This window comes from Ovis canadensis, chromosome 18, assembly GCF_042477335.2.
Source record: "Ovis canadensis isolate MfBH-ARS-UI-01 breed Bighorn chromosome 18, ARS-UI_OviCan_v2, whole genome shotgun sequence".
Lineage (NCBI taxonomy): Eukaryota > Metazoa > Chordata > Mammalia > Artiodactyla > Bovidae > Ovis > Ovis canadensis.
This window is the reverse complement of record NC_091262.1, coordinates 26,615,564-26,632,884: the sequence shown is the minus strand read 5'-3', so window position 1 is coordinate 26,632,884 and position 17,321 is coordinate 26,615,564. Positions and strand designations below refer to the sequence as shown.

Genomic DNA, 17,321 nt, shown 5'->3' with positions numbered 1-17,321 from the left:
TCTGTGTTATAAATGTATTTTGGAAATTGACCTAAAGCTATTATAGTCTTTAGTAAAATTGTGCTTCTGACACTGTGCTATGCCCCTGATACTGGGAGATTTCTGTCTCACAAAAATACAATTCTGATAGTCTTAAAAACGTATGTTTACTTTGTAAAGAAAACGGCAATACATGAACGGGAATCTCTCCTAGTTGGATTGCAGTGTTAAGTTTTTCTTCTTTCTTTTCTGTGTACTTTCAAGACCACTTTATTTACGAAGGATTATGCGATAGAGTTTATGCCTTATGAAATGTTCATAGTATTTGACAGAGATATTACTGAAAATAATTTAGTTCTTAGAATTTGTTTCCTAACTTTTAAAAAATGGGACAGTTGTATAATTTATAAGAAAGGAGTAAAAGGACAGTGAGCTATTTCAGAGCAGCAGACATGAGAATTATTTGTCTGATATCAAAGTTAACTTGAGCATTGGGAACTTGGAACACAGGGGCTTAAGTTTATCTTTGTTTGACAGATCTTTTCGTGATAATGAGTAACATTTTTTAAGGTACTATGTGCCTTAAAAGTTCTTATTCTGGAAGATCTCTAGATAAGTACCTCTGCTGGTACTTCATATATATTACCTATAATCCTTATGATAGTCTTTAAAGTAGATGATATTCTTTCTAATCAACTGATGAAGAAAATTGGCAGGTTAACACTTGTCCTCAGGCCAGCTGGACTGTGGCAGAGCTGGGGTTGGGACAAGGATGTGTCTAATCCCAGACCTGGGCTTTTTCACCATGGATGTATTTTGGAATAAACTGTTTCTAGGGAGTTGCTGATAATCCTCAAACCTTTTAGGGAGACGTTCTTATCATGTATTATCGTGCTAATTGAAGTTTATTTATATCAGATAGTTTCACTGAAATTGCCTAACCTAAACTCTGGCAGATTTCATTGGTCTAATTTTGAGTTTCTAAGTACATAATAGTTCCTCAGTTTGTTGATCCATCTGTTAACCATTAAAAAAGAAAACCTAGACTATAGAATTGCTTTAAACACCACTGCACTGAAAGGTGAGGACAAAGAAAAAGAACTCTAAATAACTGTGGGGTCAGGGACACTTTCTTTTCTTCCCAGTACTCCTGTTCTTTGTTCTTCCTTCCCGCTTGATGGTGATTTTCTCAAGCTCTCCTTGACCCATTTACATTGCTAACTTGATAACCAAACTGTAGGAGCTTTGTCATGGGCCATTGTGCTTGCTGGGTGTCCAGTTATGTACTTTATACTTTTGTATGAATGTGTTAGTTTTTATGTTTCTTTGCATTGATGTTATTTTCATTCTTATTAGGTTGTATTTTTATCCTGTAAGCCTCCCTTTCCTCCTTCTTCAGGGCCACATCTTACTGCTATATGATTAATGAAATTTCTGACCAAGTCAGAAGTTGGAATTTGTTTTATTTACTAATAAAAGTACGCCCTACCCAAAGAATAATCAAATTATATTTCCTTAAGAAAATTCTTATTCTGGAAGATCTCTAGATAAGTTCAAGTCACCAGGGTTTAATTGCTCATGAAATGCATTTTTTTCTCAAATGTATTGGGGCAGGGGAATATGGAGAGAAGACTGTTTGAATTCTGGCAATGAAGTTTTTGCTGCTCAGTAATAGATCTTTCAGTTCTAACTTGTATTGCTCTGTGCTTTGGTTGCTTAGATCAGTTTAGAATGTGTAAGGTGTTCATTAAGTTCTAATTAGATTTAATGTTTTGTTTGGCATATTTTGTTGCCTCTGTCATAAGACTTGGTGGTGATATAGAAAGCTTAAAGTAGAAATTGTGTCTTAATTTCTATTTTCTCTTATAGATACGAGAATATGAATGGATTCACTCTCAGACGAAAAGGCTAAAGTTCAATGCACTTATAACAACATATGAGATCCTCTTAAAAGATAAGGTGTGTAATTGGTAACCCAGGAGTGTGGCTTGTCCAAATGGTGTGGTCTCTGCCTCCCCCTTGCCATGTTATTTTTCTGTTTTTATTTTAAAAAGCAAACAAATGAAGAACAGAAAATCCATGAAGAATGTTAAGTTTATATATATAAAAAAAACCCCTAGAACCTTACAGTTGAAGGCGACCTTGGGTCACCTAAGGCAATTGAATAAGACAGGATGAAAGGGTATTGAGGCCCATACCTGATAGGAGATTCTGGTCAGTCACTGGAAGCTGGTCTTGAGTACCTCTCAGGCGTTTGCCATCTTACTGTTAAGCATTTCTCCAGAACAGATGTTGTGAATGGTCTCTGTGAAGAGGACAGAAAAATGAAGCTCTTTAACTTTAACTCCTTTCTACCGTTACTATGAAATGGATGTGCCAAGTGACCCATTGATGATGATAGGTGTAAACAAGTTCAGCTTGTCTACCAGCTGTGCCTCGTAATGAGCTTGTGGCTCTTGGTGTTTCTGTGCTTCAGGGTTGGGATGGAGAAGAAGAATCTTAATTAAGGAGAGACTGCAAAATCATGAGTTTTTGTTTTTGTGTTTTTGCCCAGCATACCAGTTTTCATGTTTTTGCTTTGAGGCATGCAGCGATACCTAAAAGACCCCATGTAGGTTTTAGAGGATGACCTGCTCTTTTGAGTAAACACCAGTCTGGCAACTAACAGAATAAACAGAAGAGTCTTAAATACTTTTAAGTCAGTGAAGAATAAATGTTTCTGTGTAAACCTTTGTGATGGTATTTGTACAGAGATAATTAACACTTGAAAGCATTTTTAGGTTCCCTTCTGACCTGGTGGCTCGTTCTGTTTTGTTTTTACTTTAGACTGTGCTGGGCAGTATTAACTGGGCCTTTCTGGGAGTGGATGAAGCCCATCGGTTGAAGAATGATGACTCTTTATTGTATAAAACTCTGATTGATTTCAAGTCCAACCATAGGCTCCTGATTACGGGGACCCCTCTTCAGAATTCCCTCAAAGAGCTCTGGTCCTTGCTGCACTTTATTATGCCGGAGAAGTAAGCTCCTTCCTATGTATTTCAAAAGATGCTAGAATGTCTGAAATGCCAATGCTTTTTAATTTTTCTAGCAGACCTTAGGGAAAACAGATGGCATGGTTTGGGGAAAGCAAAGCATTGAACTGAGGCAGCAATAAAAGTGTGAAATGTTTTATATCAAATGATAGAAAGCTCAGAAATCAGTCTATTAAGGAAGAAAGCATATTGTCCACCAAGCATTTGAATTGTTTAATGCTTTGGAGGAAATAATTGATAAATAGAAAACATTTCAGACCTCCCGGTAGCTATAACGTCATCAATATAATTGGAACGGACTATACAAAGGCTTCCCTGGTGGCTCAGACAGTAAAGCGTCTGCCTGCAATGCGGGAGACCCGGGTTCGATTCCTGGGTTGGGAAGATCCCCTGGAGAAGGAAATGGCAATCCACTCTAGCACTCTTGCCTGGAAAATCCCATGGACGGAGGAGCCTGATAGGCTACAGTCCATGGGGTTGCAAAGAGTTGGACACAACTGAGTGACTTCACTTTCACTTTCATACAAGGTATACAATCTGATAATAAAATATCTTAAATCTAAACTTTTGATAATAAAAGCATCAACTTCGGATTTGTTACAGTTACCTAATTAAAGAATTGTGGGATGTTTTTACTGAAAAGATTTTTGTGGGAGAGATGGTATGTACATTTCATAAAACTTGAAATTATCCATTGGTGTTTGATGATACTTCAAATCTAAATTGTTACCCTAATGTGGAATACCCTACTCAGCATCTGACATCTTCGCATTTTCCCCACCACTGATTGTGCTCCAGCCATTCTGGCTATCTTCTGGTTCCTTTAACAAGCCAAGCATTGCTATTCTTTTCTCTTTTTTTTATTTTTTATTTTATTATTGTTTTTAATTGATTGATGATTGGTTTACAGTGTTGGTTTGATTTTTGTTATATGTCAACATGAATTAGCCATAGGTGTACATATGCCCCCTCCCTCCCACCTCTCCCCGTTGCCCCCTCTAGGTTATCACAGAGTCCTAGTTCGGGTTCCCTGAGTCATACAGCACGTTCCCGTTGGCCGTCTGTTTACGAATGTTGGCGTACATGCCTCCGTGCTGCGCTCTCCATTCATCCCACCCTCTCCCACTTCTCCCCACCCTTGTCCATGAGTCTGTTGTCTGTGTCTGCCTCTCCATTGCTGCTCTGCGAACAGATGCATCAGTACCTTCCTTCTAGATGCCGTGGATACGTGTTAAGATACGATGTTTGTTTTTCTTTCTGGCTTGCTTCCCTCTGTGCAGTAGGCTCTAGGTTCATCCACCTCATCATCACTGACTCACATGCACCCCTCTTCATGGGCATTGTGTGAGTGTGCCGCAGCTGCTTTGTCCATCTGTCGGTGGACATCAGGGTTGCTTCTGTGTCTTGGCTATTGTAAGTAGTGCTGCAGTGGACACTGGGTACGTGTGTCTTTTCCAGTTTGGGGTTTCCTCGGTATATGCCTAGAAGTGATACTGCTGGTCACATGGTGGTTTTATTCCTAGTTTTTAAAGGAATCCTCACACTGTCTTCTATAGTGGCTGTGTCAGTTTACATCCCCACCAGCGGTGCGGGAGTGTCCCCTTTTCTCCACAGCCTCTCCAGTACTTGTTTGTGGATTTTTTGATGATGGCCATTCTGTCTGTGGTGAGGTGAAACCTCCTTGTGGTTTTGATTTGCATTTCTCTAATAATGAGTGATGTTGAGCATCTCTTCCTATGTTTATTGGCCATTTGTATGTCTTCTTTGGAGAAATGTCTGTTCAGATCTTTCTGCCCACTTTTTGATTGGGTTGTTTGTTTTTCTGGTATTGAGTATTGTATGAGCTGCTTGTATATTTTGGAAATTAATTCTTTGTCAGTTGTTTCATTTGCTATTATTTTCTCCTATTCTGAAGGTTGTCTTTTCACTTTGATTATAGTTTCCTTTGCTGTGCAAAAGCTTTTAAGTCTAATTAGGTCCCACTTAATGATTTTGTTTTGATTTCCATGATTCTAGGAGGTGGGTCATAAAGGATCTTGCCATGATTTATGTCATACAGCATTCCACCTATGTCTTCTTCTAAGAGTTTTACGGCTTCTGGTCTTACATTTAGGTCTTTGATCCATTTCAAGTTTATCTTTGTGTGTGGTGTTAGGAAGTGCTCTAATTTCATTTTTCTGCACATAGCTGTCCACTTCCAGCGCCACTTGTTGAAGAAACTGGCCTTTTCCCATCGTATATTCTTGCCTCTTTTGTCAAAGATAACGTGCACATATACGTGTGGGTCCAAGCATTGCTATTCTTCTTGTCTGGAATGTTCTTTCTCCTCATCTTCAGATGAGAAGTAACTTATTAATATCTTTGCCTTAGCTTATATGACCAGCGAACCTGGAGTTCTTATTGGACATGCTTATCTTCCATACCCTGTTTGATTCAGAAGTAGCAGGGATCTTGTTTATTTATTCATCTGTGGCCCACAGACCTAGAATAGTACATGGCATGCAGTGAACAGTTCAATTAAGAATTGTCAAATTAATAGATAAATGCTCCACATTTTTTTTTTTTTTTTAATTTGGAGAAGACTTGAGTGCTTACTCTGTGCCATAAACTGAGCAAGGCATGTTTTGGATGGCCCAAGGAAGCAGCCTATTGGAATATAATGTATGTACCATAGAATGTGGTACGGGAGATGGTGAGGGACAGGGAGGCCTGGCGTGCTGCAGTCCATGGGGTCGCAAAGAGTCAGACATGACTGGATGACTGAACAGCAACAACCATAGAATGTACCATTTTAAGTATACAAACCAACTTTTTAAAGTAAATTTATAGAACTGTGCAGCCATCCCCACAGTCTACCTTTAGAATATGTTTCTCACTGCAAAAAATTCCTTCTTGCCTGTTTGTAGTTAATCTCTGCTTCAACTTCTAGCCTTAGGCAGTCACTAAACAGTTTTCATCTCTAGAGATGTACCTTTTCTAAAAATTTCATCTAAATTGAATCCTGATAAGTAATCTTTTGTTTTTGGCTTCTTTTACTTAGCATAATTATTTTGAGGTTCGCCCATGTTATAGAATTTATTAGGAGTTATTCTCTTATTATGGAGTCATATTCCATTCTACACATATCCAGTCACCAGTTGATGGATGTTTGGGGCTATTTTGTTAATGACTGTATCCATGGGAGTGGAATTGCTGGGTTATTCATAAAGTATATTTTAACTTCTTACGAAGCTACCGGCTGTTTTCCAAAGAGACTGTGCCATTTTACATTCCCATCAGAAATGTTTGAAGTTTTTCATTTCTACCATCACTGATACTTGGGGTATTGTCAATCTTCTGGATTCTAGCCATTCTGGTGGGTAAATAGTGATATCTCATTGTGTTCTGACTTGCATTTCTATAATGGCTAATAATGCTGAACATCTTTTCATGTGTGTCTCTGGTGATATGTCTGTTCAGGCTTTCACCCATTTTAAGTTAAATCGTTTACCTTGTTCTCCTTTGTCCTTGGACATGGGGTATCTTGTTGTGTTCCAGCATGTTCCTGTGAATGGCTGTTCAGCAGCCAGTTGCGATTTTGGCGTTCTCGCTGAAAAAGACGAGTGCACATCCTTCTGCTGTGCCATGCTGCACCCTTCATGAGTTGAAGAGGTTTTTAATTTCTTAACAAGTGGTCTAGACTGAAGTTCTTTACTAGACTGACATTTTCTCTTAAGTAAAGGCTGTAGTACCTCATTCGTCCAGTGTAGGTAGATGCCTTTTATTTCTTGCCTTATTGTATTGGCTAGAATTTCCCATGTTGAGCAGAATTGGTGGGAGTAGGATGTTACAGAATTTTTGTTAGGTACCCTTCATTAGGCTGAGGAAATTTTCTTGGGTCCTAGTTTCTGAAGACTCCTTACAAACTCTTGAGTTGTGTTGGATTTTGCCGTGTGTTGCTCTTCTGCGCCTGTGGAGGTGACCATACGGTGTTTGTTCTGTATTCTACCCATGTGGTTATAGCATTAGTTACTTTCTAGATACCGCCAGCCTTTCATTCCTGGGATAAATCTGACTTGATCATAATGTTGAATCCTTTTTATATGTTTCTGGATTCAGTTTGCTAATACTTTGTTAAAGATTTTTCCGTTTTTGTTTCTGAGGTACCTAGTTTCTTTGGTTTGTTTTTTGTCTTAGTGATGTCTTTCTGGCTTTGATACCAGGATCTTAGAATGAATTGCACAGGATTCCCTCCTTGATTTTCTGAGACAGTTTGTTAAGGTTTGCATTACTTTTAAAAATATTTGACAGGACTTGCCACTGTTGCCTTGTGAGCTTTGGCTTTTCTTTGTGAGAAAATTTTTAATGACTATTTCCATTCCTAGTTAATAGATCTATTCAGGTTTTCTGTTTCATCTTGACTTTGTTTTGTTTTGTTAATTTGTGTCTAAGAATTAGTTTATTTCATCTAAATTGTTTAATTTGTTGGCATAAAGCTAGTATTTCCTCATAATCCTTTTAATTTTTCAAGGATCAATACTGATCTAAATAATACTTTGATTATGGTAGTTTGTGTCTTATAACTTGGCCTTTTTATAATAGGTAAAAGTTAACAATATTGGGGCTGTTTTCAAAGACACCAGCTTTGGACGTTATTGGTTTGTTTTGTCTTTTTCTATTTAGAATTTCACTTATTTCCGCTCTCATTTTTACTACTGTCTCCCTGTGCTTTTCATTTAGTTTTCTTGTTTTCTCTTTTCTTGAGATGGAAGTTTAGGTTATTGATTTAAGACCTTTTCTTCACTTTCCCAGTATAGGTGCTTAAAGACATAGATTCCCTCCATGTACTGCTGTAGCTGCAGGCCATACATGTCGCTATCTTCTGTTTTTGCTTTAATTCATTTTCACCTGTTTTTGAATTGCTCTTTTGATTTCTTCTTTTGTGCATGGGTTTCTTTTTTTTTAAAGTGTGTTATTTTCCAAATGATTTGTAGTTTACTTCTGTCTTAGAGCACATGCTTTAAATGATTTATTTGTTATATAGTTTAGTATGTTTCTTTATTTTTGAGAATATCCCATGTATACTTGAAAAGAATGTTTATTCTGCTTTTGTTGGGTGGAATTCTGTGTCTGTTAAGTCACATTTGTTAAGTCTTCCTCCTGTATATCTTGCTGACTCTTGCTGACTCCATGTGTAGTTGTTCTATCAGTAATTGAGTGAAGTATTTTAATATTTAACTATAGTTGTTGAACGACCTACTTCTTTGAATTCTGTCAGTTTGGGGGTTCTGTTGTTAGATGTGTGCACATTTATGTTGCTGCTGCTGCTGCTAAGTCGCTTCAGTCGTGTCCCACTCTCTGTGACCCCATAAGACGGCAACCCACCAGGCTTTCCTATCCCTGGGATTCTCCAGGCAAGAACTCTGGAGTGGGTTGCCATTTCCTTCTCCAATGCATGAAAGTGAAAAGCGAAAGCGAAGTCACTCAGTTGTGTCCAACTCTTCGCGACCCCATGAACTACAGCCTACCGGGCTCCTCTGTCCATGGGATTTTCCAGGCAAGAGTACTGGAGTGGGGTGCCATTGCCTTCTCCCACATTTATGTTGGGTTGACTAAAAAGTTCACTTGAGTTTTTCCATAATGTCGTACAGGAAAATCTAAATGAACTTTTTGGCCAGACCAGTATTTGTTCTCTGCTCCTGATTTTTCTGCCTTGTTAACCGTCATAGCCAGCCCTCTTCACCTCCATTGATACTGGTCGCTCTTCGGGTCTGTTCTGGTCTCTAGCTCCTCGCTCTCCTGGTAACTGTCTGCACAGCACACCATCGCCCATTGTTTGCCTTCATCCTGTTTCCTTCTTTGAGTCTGCGATGTGTCTCCTGCAGACAGCATGTAGTTGGATTTTCCTTTTTCTCTAGTAAGGTAGTGTCTGCCTTTTGATTGGAGTACTTAGTTCGTTCACATTTAATAGAATTATTGATATGGTTGGATTTATGTCTCTCATGTTTTCCCTCTATATGTCTTATTTCTTTTTGTTCCTTTGTTTCTTCTTTGCTGACGTCGTTTGTTGCAACAAATAGTTTTTTAGTGGTTGCTCCAAGGTTTTTAGTATACATCTTATCAAAATATTCTTAAAATTAATACTGATTTAATTCTGGTAAAATATAGCAACTTTTCTGCAGTATAGCTCTGTTTTCTCTTCCTTCCTTGTTGTAAACCCAAGAATACAGTGAATAAATTATTGCTTTATTCAGGCTTGTGTTTAAAGGAAATTAAGAAAATGTATTTACACAGTCTTACATATTTACCAGTTTACTTTATCATTTTTTAATGATCTTCATTTCTTCTTGTGTAGTCAAGTTGCCATCAGGTGTCAGTTAGGCCTGAAGGGCTCTTTTTAGTATTTCTTGTAAAGCAGGCCTTCTACCCACAAATTCTGTCTTCATTTTTCTGTGCTGTTCTCTTTTCACCTTTAGTTTGGAAGAATAGTTTAAGACTCCTCAGAAGACGGAGAAACTTGACTCCTCTGATTATGCTATTACTACAGCAGTTAGTAGAACAGGTTAGACTATTTCCTTTTTTTTGCAGGCATCCTCACTATAGTATGCTTGTGAGAGTGGAGGCCCCTCTATACCCCTCCTTCCTCTGCCTTCTCTTGGAACAGGGTTTCTGAACCTCAGCACTGTTGACACTTTGGGCTGGATGATTCTTTTTTCACAAAGTGGGGGTTGGCTCTCCTTTGCATTTTATGGTGTTCAGCATCCATGGCCACTGCCTACTCCGTGCCAGGAGTGCCCCCCCCTCCTCAGTTGTGACAACCAAGAATGTCTCCAGACGTTGCCGAGTGTCCCCCAGAGGGGTGAAGTCGCCACCAGTTGAGAAGCACTACGCGAGAGTTCCTGCTGTCTCCCTGCATGGCTCATTCTGCCGTCCTCCACCCTCCCTGCCCCGTCTCATTGCTGATCTTTCGCCTGTCCCACTTGCTGCTCACCTGGATGCTCTGTTCCTCCCACAGAGCTCTGTAAGTCAGTATCAGTCACCTTTTTGAGGAGGGAGGCATTTTCCCCCTTCTCTTTTTAAACATTCTATTGCCCCTTCTGTAATGAATACCCTGTCTCATGTATTAGCAGAAGCCCATGTTTTTATACAGTGTGTTTTTCAAAATGTGCGTGCTATAAAACAGATGATGAATGAAAGTTTAGAAACAGTGGAGGTATCCCTTATTAGTTATCTTTGTTTCTGAAACGGATAAGAGAATTTTCAAGTGTATTTACTTTAGAGTTTTCATATTGTTTTCTTGTATCTGACTTTTGATATACTGTGTGTGTTTAGCCTCAGATTGTAGTGAGAATATGCCATCTTAGAGAGATGATGAAAATGTGTCTCGTATCATATGGTTAATAAGTGGATAGACTGAGATCGATGTGTCTCATATCATATGGTTAATAAGTGGATAGACTGAGATCAGTCTCTGGTCTTCTGTGACACGGGCCCATGTCCTTTAAACTTCAAATTCTAAAGAGAAATAGTGCATTCTTCATAGAACCATAGAGATGAAGTTGAAGCATTCTGCATAGAAGGAGCCTTGAGGCCTGTGGGAACTTACATGCTCATATTCTAGAGAAAGAAATGTGATGCTTAGTTTCCTCCCGTAAATGGCTAGCTAAGATTTGTCCTTTGGTACTTGGCTAGTGAAGTGGATGGTAGGGATTTTGACTCCTAAATGGTCATAATTAATTTTTTGTTACTCTTAAGCAACTGCAGCATTCTACCCAGCATGGGCTACATTTTGGAAAAAAGTTTTATGTTTTTGTTTTTATAATTGAAGAGAGGAACTTTGAATTACTTTTTTCTACTAGAGATGATCATTCAGTTAGTGTTTGCCAAAGTTTTCCATGTGGCCAGTTGGATAATTATTGGAGGATGGATTGGAGTTAAGAGATGCACTCTGTGTGTGTGTGTGTATCAGCAGGTGTATGTGTAAGAGAGCTTTTTCTCTTTGTAAAGTTTGTTTTAAAACATTATTTTCAGACATTTTAAAAAATCATTTTTCACAAAGGTGCATGTATAAAAAGGAAATCCTTTAGTTAAGGAGTCTAGATTTTCCTTTATTTCCGTCTGAGCTTGCTGTGTTGACAACAAATTCTGTGAAGCACTTTTCCCCTACCCTTTGTGGTGGGTCCTGAGGGTCATTACGGCTCTCTGCAACCGTTTGTTCCTTTTAAGGAGGTGATCCACTGAAGAAATGTCATTGTGCAGAAGAGAGGTTTACTCACATAACTTCGAAACTTTCCCTTCCTCAACTGTGATAGGCCATTGTTCTCAGCATCCAAAAGTTAGTGTTCTTTTTAACCAAGTGTAATGGTATTTCCTTTGTGCAGAGTCATCCAGTCACCTTTTCGGGGCCTACCCCTACTGTATGTGGTTACTACCCTTACTAGAGATATGTATCATTGAGCCACTGTGTTTGTATGTAGTGTTTTTGCAAAGTATGGGGCTTGCTTTTAAAGTGAGAAAGAGCTATGACTACATCAAGGAATTCAGCGTATACACATAGTCATGTGCAAATGTGTCTTTCATACCCACCCTACAAAATACCTCAGTTTGATAGAGTATTTTCAGAGGCTTTACCTCTCCGTGTTTTGCTGCTGCTGTTTTGCTTCTGCTGTCTGGTCCAGTCTGTGAATTTATTTTGCACTTTTCCTTTCACATATTTATCACAGGACTTCTAGTATACTATTCTCCCTACTTTGATTTAATTTTCTTCTTTGTTGTTCCTCACTAGAGTGAGCTTCTGTTTATCCAAAATCCCAAGGTCTGGAAAATGCAGAATTGTTTCTGCTTTGGTGAGAGGCATGTTTTAAATACAGAAGTTGATTAACAGAGGAATAGTTAAAATAGTGACTCTTTAGACTGTGATGTGGTATCATCATAAGTTCACCATGATGATGGTATACCTTTTATATCCATCGTATTACAAACTGACAGTTGTCCAGTGCGTGGACCAGCAAATTTTTCTTAAAGAACTTGGTAGTAAACATTTCAACTAGGCATATGGTCTCTGTCACAACTACTCACCTGCTATATAGACAGAAAGCAGCCATAGGCAGTTTGTAAATAATTTAGTATATATCTAAGAAATAATATCTCATATTAACTCCTTTAATGCAGTAAGAATACACTAGGTGGATGAAAATATTTGTTGCCTAAAACAGTAGGACCAGTAAGTCTTGTTTTAAAAAAAAAGTTTATTATTTAAAAGTTTTTTAGACTAGTGTAGTTTTAATTATAATGTGTTATGTAAATTAAAACATTCTCTTGAAATTATTTATCTCCCAGCTCTTCAGAAAGTAGCCTAATGTATAGGAATGGGCTTTCATTTCCAGTTGCCTCATATATTTTGCATTGAGATGCTGTTGAGATAGCTCAGTTTTTACATTGTTCCTTTTAATCTTCTTATCAGTTTTAATTCTTCAATTTATTTTCATAGCAGTATGGCCAAATACAGTGTGCTTTTGGTTTGTTGAGGGAGAAGCTTTAATGGTATTCTCAGATCTCTACCTCTAAAGGTTGTTTTCTCTACCTCTCTGAACATGGTGGTTTCAGGCATTACCAGGTGTCACTGGGCTTGAAACTGATGCTCCTGGTGCCCGATGACATGCTTGGCCATTCCTGAGATCAGAAGTGGCAGCAGACAGTTAACATCCTTGTGCCCAGTGGCAGAGCTGGCATTTGCTGTCTTTGGCTTTCTCTCTTATCAGAGATCTCATTACATGGTAGCTCTAGGTAATGTCGAGTCCTGAATTTATAATTCCGGGACTTGACTGACCTCAGCACAGCAGGGCATCCTGGTGTCGGAAGGCAGACTGCAGACTGTGGGCAGCATCTCATCCACTGAGCTTCAGTCTGTACACAAAACTAAGCAGCTTCTTCCAAGTGCTTTGTTGGCTTTCATGTGGCAAGTCAGAGTATATTTTTCTAAGCCCCATGAAAGAAACTTCTTCAATTTTTATTTTTGAAAGAGCTTTCATCATAGTGTCCCATACTGAATTTCTGCCACAGGTCCTTTAGTGATCCAAAGATGGTTGAATTAATATTTACACAGGAGAAACTTTGATCTGTAGAGTTCAGGCAGAATTTGTTATGGGTGACATGTTTTTAAATTTCATTAATAAATTTTGTGCCTCCAAGTTCTGTTAGTATTAAATTTGTATCACTTACATCATTCTTCTTATCTAGGGGTTGTGTTGTTGATTGTCATTATGATCTATTAACTTTTAAATCTGTGGGCAGTAAGGATGACTGATGGAAACGATATAGTTTTTACATTTGGTGACAGCTCTGATATCACCACTAATTATTCTTTTGTCTCTGAATATTGTTTTCCCTGTAAATTGCAGCTTATTAAATGATAGCTTATGATTAATTTTCTGCCTAACATTTTATCACAATAACTTGTTACTTATGTACTAATTGCATGATTTACTGAAATACTTTGTGAACCCTGAATCCAGTCTCAGAATCGGAAACCTGCTGTTATCCAGTATAGACTTGCAAAATTGATTCAGTTGATTTTCCCTTGCCTTTTTGTTTTCCCTGCTCTTGTATTCAAGAGCTAATGAAAGATAAAATTTATTTATCCTTATAGGGAAGACTCATTTTTTTTTAACAGGTTTTCTAGTTGGTTCCTTAAAAAAGAAATTTTAATTGGGAAAAAAAATTTTTTTTTTCTTCTGTGTAATTGAGTAACACTGTTCTGTTTTATCTCTAGGTTTGAATTCTGGGAAGATTTTGAAGAAGACCATGGGAAAGGGAGAGAGAATGGCTATCAGAGTCTTCATAAGGTGCTAGAGCCTTTCCTTCTCCGGAGAGTGAAGAAAGATGTAGAGAAATCTCTTCCTGCCAAAGTGGAACAGATTCTCAGAGTAGAGATGTCAGCCCTTCAGAAACAGTATTACAAGTAAGTCATGGGCTGAGTCAGGCCCAAATGGGATTAAGATCAGTGCCAGGAAGACATGAGAGAGAGAACTGGCAGGTAAACTGCCTTTTTTAGTGAAGTCTCAACACAGATTTAAATAGCAGTTTATTTATGGTCGTATTTATAGCAGTTTATTTATGGTCGGAGAGAGGGAAATTCATTTTTAAGGAATTGGTCTGTTTACTGTTGTTGATTACTTACAACAGTTAGCAGAACTCCAAAGCTAAAACTGTCAGGTCTGGCCTGTTCAAAGACCAGCCTTCCCTTGTCTCCGCCATTCCAGTTTCTCTTCTCCTTAGGTAATGATTACTGTTATATTTAAAAGGCTTAACGTTTATCTTTTCCTTTATTTTTAATGTTTAAAATAGAAGCAGATACACGCTAGCTTTTTCTGGCCTTTCTCTTCTTGTACAGATGGTAGCACCCTGTGCATTTTTCTGTACCTTACTTTTTTCACTTAGTGATGCCAGACAGCTGTGCTGGGGACACTGCACAGTAGTGGACAAAGGCAGACAACCTTTCCTGTTTACAGCTGCATAGTGGGTCTGTGGGGAAGTTTGTTACTCGTCCCCTAGTGATGGCCATTTGGATAGTTCTGAATACCTGCCTTTTATAAATAGTGCTATAGTCTTTGAGCGTCCCTCTTTGAGATGGGTTCCTAAAACACGTGGTTGCTGAAAGTGTAAAGAAATTTCACAGTGTAGAAGAAAAGTGTTTCTCATAGTTTGGGGTTTGTGGTTAGAGCTTATTTGGATATGTGTGAATATTCATGCACTCCGTCCTCCCTTCTTTCCAAACTGAGAAAACACACTCATCATGAACACTGTATTCTGTAAAACTCCCTTTTACACAATTTAAATGGATATGTAGTTTCCGTTTTTGATATATCTCATTTATTTAAGTGATTTTCTAATTTGTGATAGCTTAATTTCTACTTTTATACTATATTAAAGACAGCTTCAGTGACAGTCATTGTTTATGTAAAATACATAAATGTAATATATGTTCTAGTGTCTATATATATATATATTTTTTTTTTTTTGCCTTGGCTTTCTAAAATAGTATTTACTTTCAATTGGAGGATATTGTGTTTGTCTCTGCCATACATCAGTGTCAGTCAGTCATAGGTATACACGTGTCCCCTCTTGCATCTCCCTCCTGCCTCCCAGCCTGTCCCATCCCTGTAGGTTGTCCCAGAGCACCTTAATCATTGAGCTCCCTGCATCCCGCATCAGATTTTCTGTTGCCATCATCCTCTCTTGATATCCCTGTGCTCAGCCAGGGTGAAGACCGGATCGGATGTTGAGTGGCTTGACTCTGGAGATGTGTGAGGGCTCCTGCCTGGGTGGCAGGAGGCAGGAGATAGAGCACCCTTCCTTGCCGTTTCAGTTCCCCTCCGCCCCCATGCCCTCAGCCATAGTGTCTCCTTTTATAATCTTCTGGTATACCCTGTTCTCTTTCGTTGCATCTGATAATATAATTATTGTCTTGACTTGCAGATGGATTCTGACCAGGAATTACAAGGCTCTTGCCAAAGGAACGAGAGGCAGCACATCTGGTTTCCTTAATATTGTGATGGAGCTGAAGAAATGCTGCAACCACTGTCACCTGATCAAACCCCCTGAGGAAAATGAAAGGGAGAACGGACAGGAGGTTCTTCTGGTGTGTGCCTGCCTTGTTTGTAATTAGTTTCTTACGGACAGTTTAATTTCTGTAGATGCTTTTACTCAAAACGCTCCTTTTCCTCCTTGATGGCTCTTCAAGGAGCATCAAAAGAAGCTTTAAAAACAGGTGAGGAAAACCAAATAGCTAGGAAAAGTCTGGAAAGTATATTGTCACAGATCCAGGTAAAGACCATTTCAGGGATTGCTTGTCAGCTAGATTGCAGAAGCCTTCCAGAAGCTTTAAGATGATTTTAAAAATATGAGCTCTTAGAGGTGAAGGACAGATTGAGGTAGCCGGTTGATCATGATCGTGTCTTTTTGTTCTTCAGTCCCTGATCAGGAGCAGTGGAAAGCTGATTCTATTAGATAAACTGTTGACAAGACTTCGAGAAAGAGGAAACAGAGTCCTTATCTTCTCTCAGATGGTGAGGATGTTGGATATCCTGGCTGAGTACCTGACTATTAAGCACTACCCTTTCCAGGTAAGGATGCTCGGTACTTAGGGTCTCTCCCTTCCTCTCTCTCTCCCTCCCTTCCTCCCTCCTGGGTTGTATGCTTTGCTTGTTAAATTATCCTCAGGTAGAAAACAAAGAGTTTTCTTGTTTGAAACAAATTGAGATTAAGAGTCCAGGAGGGTCTTAATTTTACTTTTGTAAAATTAAAGGTTTTCGTCTTCATTCATTAATCTCCAATAAGATTAGGAGAAAAATAAGAAGGAAGAAGGAGTTTCTTTAGCATAGTATTTTTCTGCATGTTAGACAATGAAAAAACAAAAACTTATCTGTAATCTCTGTATAGGCATGTGTACAATTCATTTGGCCTAATATTTTTTAATGCTTTGATTTTTAAGACATTTAAGGCATGACTTATAATTATTAAATAAGTGTTTTCTCTAGTTTTAGATGGACTAATGCAGTTAGGCTGATACTGATGATACTTGAAGCTAGTGATTCTAAGAAGACCAAGCTTTAAAACTCAGTGCAGATTGTCTTTCAGAATACCCTGAAAGGCCTAGTTATATCCGTAATACCTGGTGTGGTCTTTCAGCAGCTGTCTTAGATACTGTGGTTATTATCAGAAATAGCACAGCAGAAAGAGTCAGTGATCTTTCAGTACATCTGATCCCCGGGTGCTTTCAGGTCTGGCTCATCCTTTGGCATCCAGTGAAATAAGGATATGTTACTTTTTCTCTAGGGAATGAGTAGTCTGGTGTCTGCTCAGGTTATCATGCCTAATGCCTTCGCTTACTGAGAATGCTGAAAAGAGGGCATTTGGGTTTTCTGATTTCAAAACTTATCTTTAGGTTAGGGCTGTCAGGTAGCCTTGGTAGTCAGAAAGAAGAAGGAGGGTTCCCACGTGTGATTCTGCCTGTGTTCAGGTGGCTCTGGGTTTGGTGGGCAGAGTGCTGAGCTGTGGGTCCTTCCAGACCCCGCCCTGCCCCGCCATTGATGACTGGCTAGCAGACAACATCTGTCTGGTCAGTTTTGCCCTCTGTAAAATGAGGTGGCTGGTCTCAAGTGGTGATTAGAGGGCAGCAATATGAAAATGATTTTAAAGAGTGAGAAATGCTTTATATACAGCATACAGGCAGTAATTCTTCAGTATCCACCTATTATATGGTATGTCTACAGTGACATTGTTTTGGACCTAGAGTTGACATACAGTCTAATGTAAGAATTGTATGTGCTG

At 38.8% G+C, this 17,321-nt stretch overlaps 1 protein-coding gene across 9 annotated transcripts in view; it reads left to right on the top strand.

Annotated features, from left to right (window-relative positions):
• The window catches only part of CHD2 (chromodomain helicase DNA binding protein 2), a 112,877-nt gene that overhangs the window by 45,444 nt on the left and 50,112 nt on the right, over positions 1-17,321 (top strand). For all 9 annotated transcript variants that reach the window (XR_011250258.1, XM_069559321.1, XM_069559319.1 and 6 more), the window contains 5 exons: positions 1,849-1,938; positions 2,806-2,996; positions 13,762-13,950; positions 15,468-15,630; positions 15,962-16,114. Coding sequence is in view for 8 of the 9 variants with exons in the window: in XM_069559321.1 (XP_069415422.1) it covers positions 1,849-1,938; positions 2,806-2,996; positions 13,762-13,950; positions 15,468-15,630; positions 15,962-16,114 (786 nt within the window). In the remaining variant the exon portion in view is untranslated. The remainder of the gene's footprint in view (positions 1-1,848; positions 1,939-2,805; positions 2,997-13,761; positions 13,951-15,467; positions 15,631-15,961; positions 16,115-17,321) is intronic.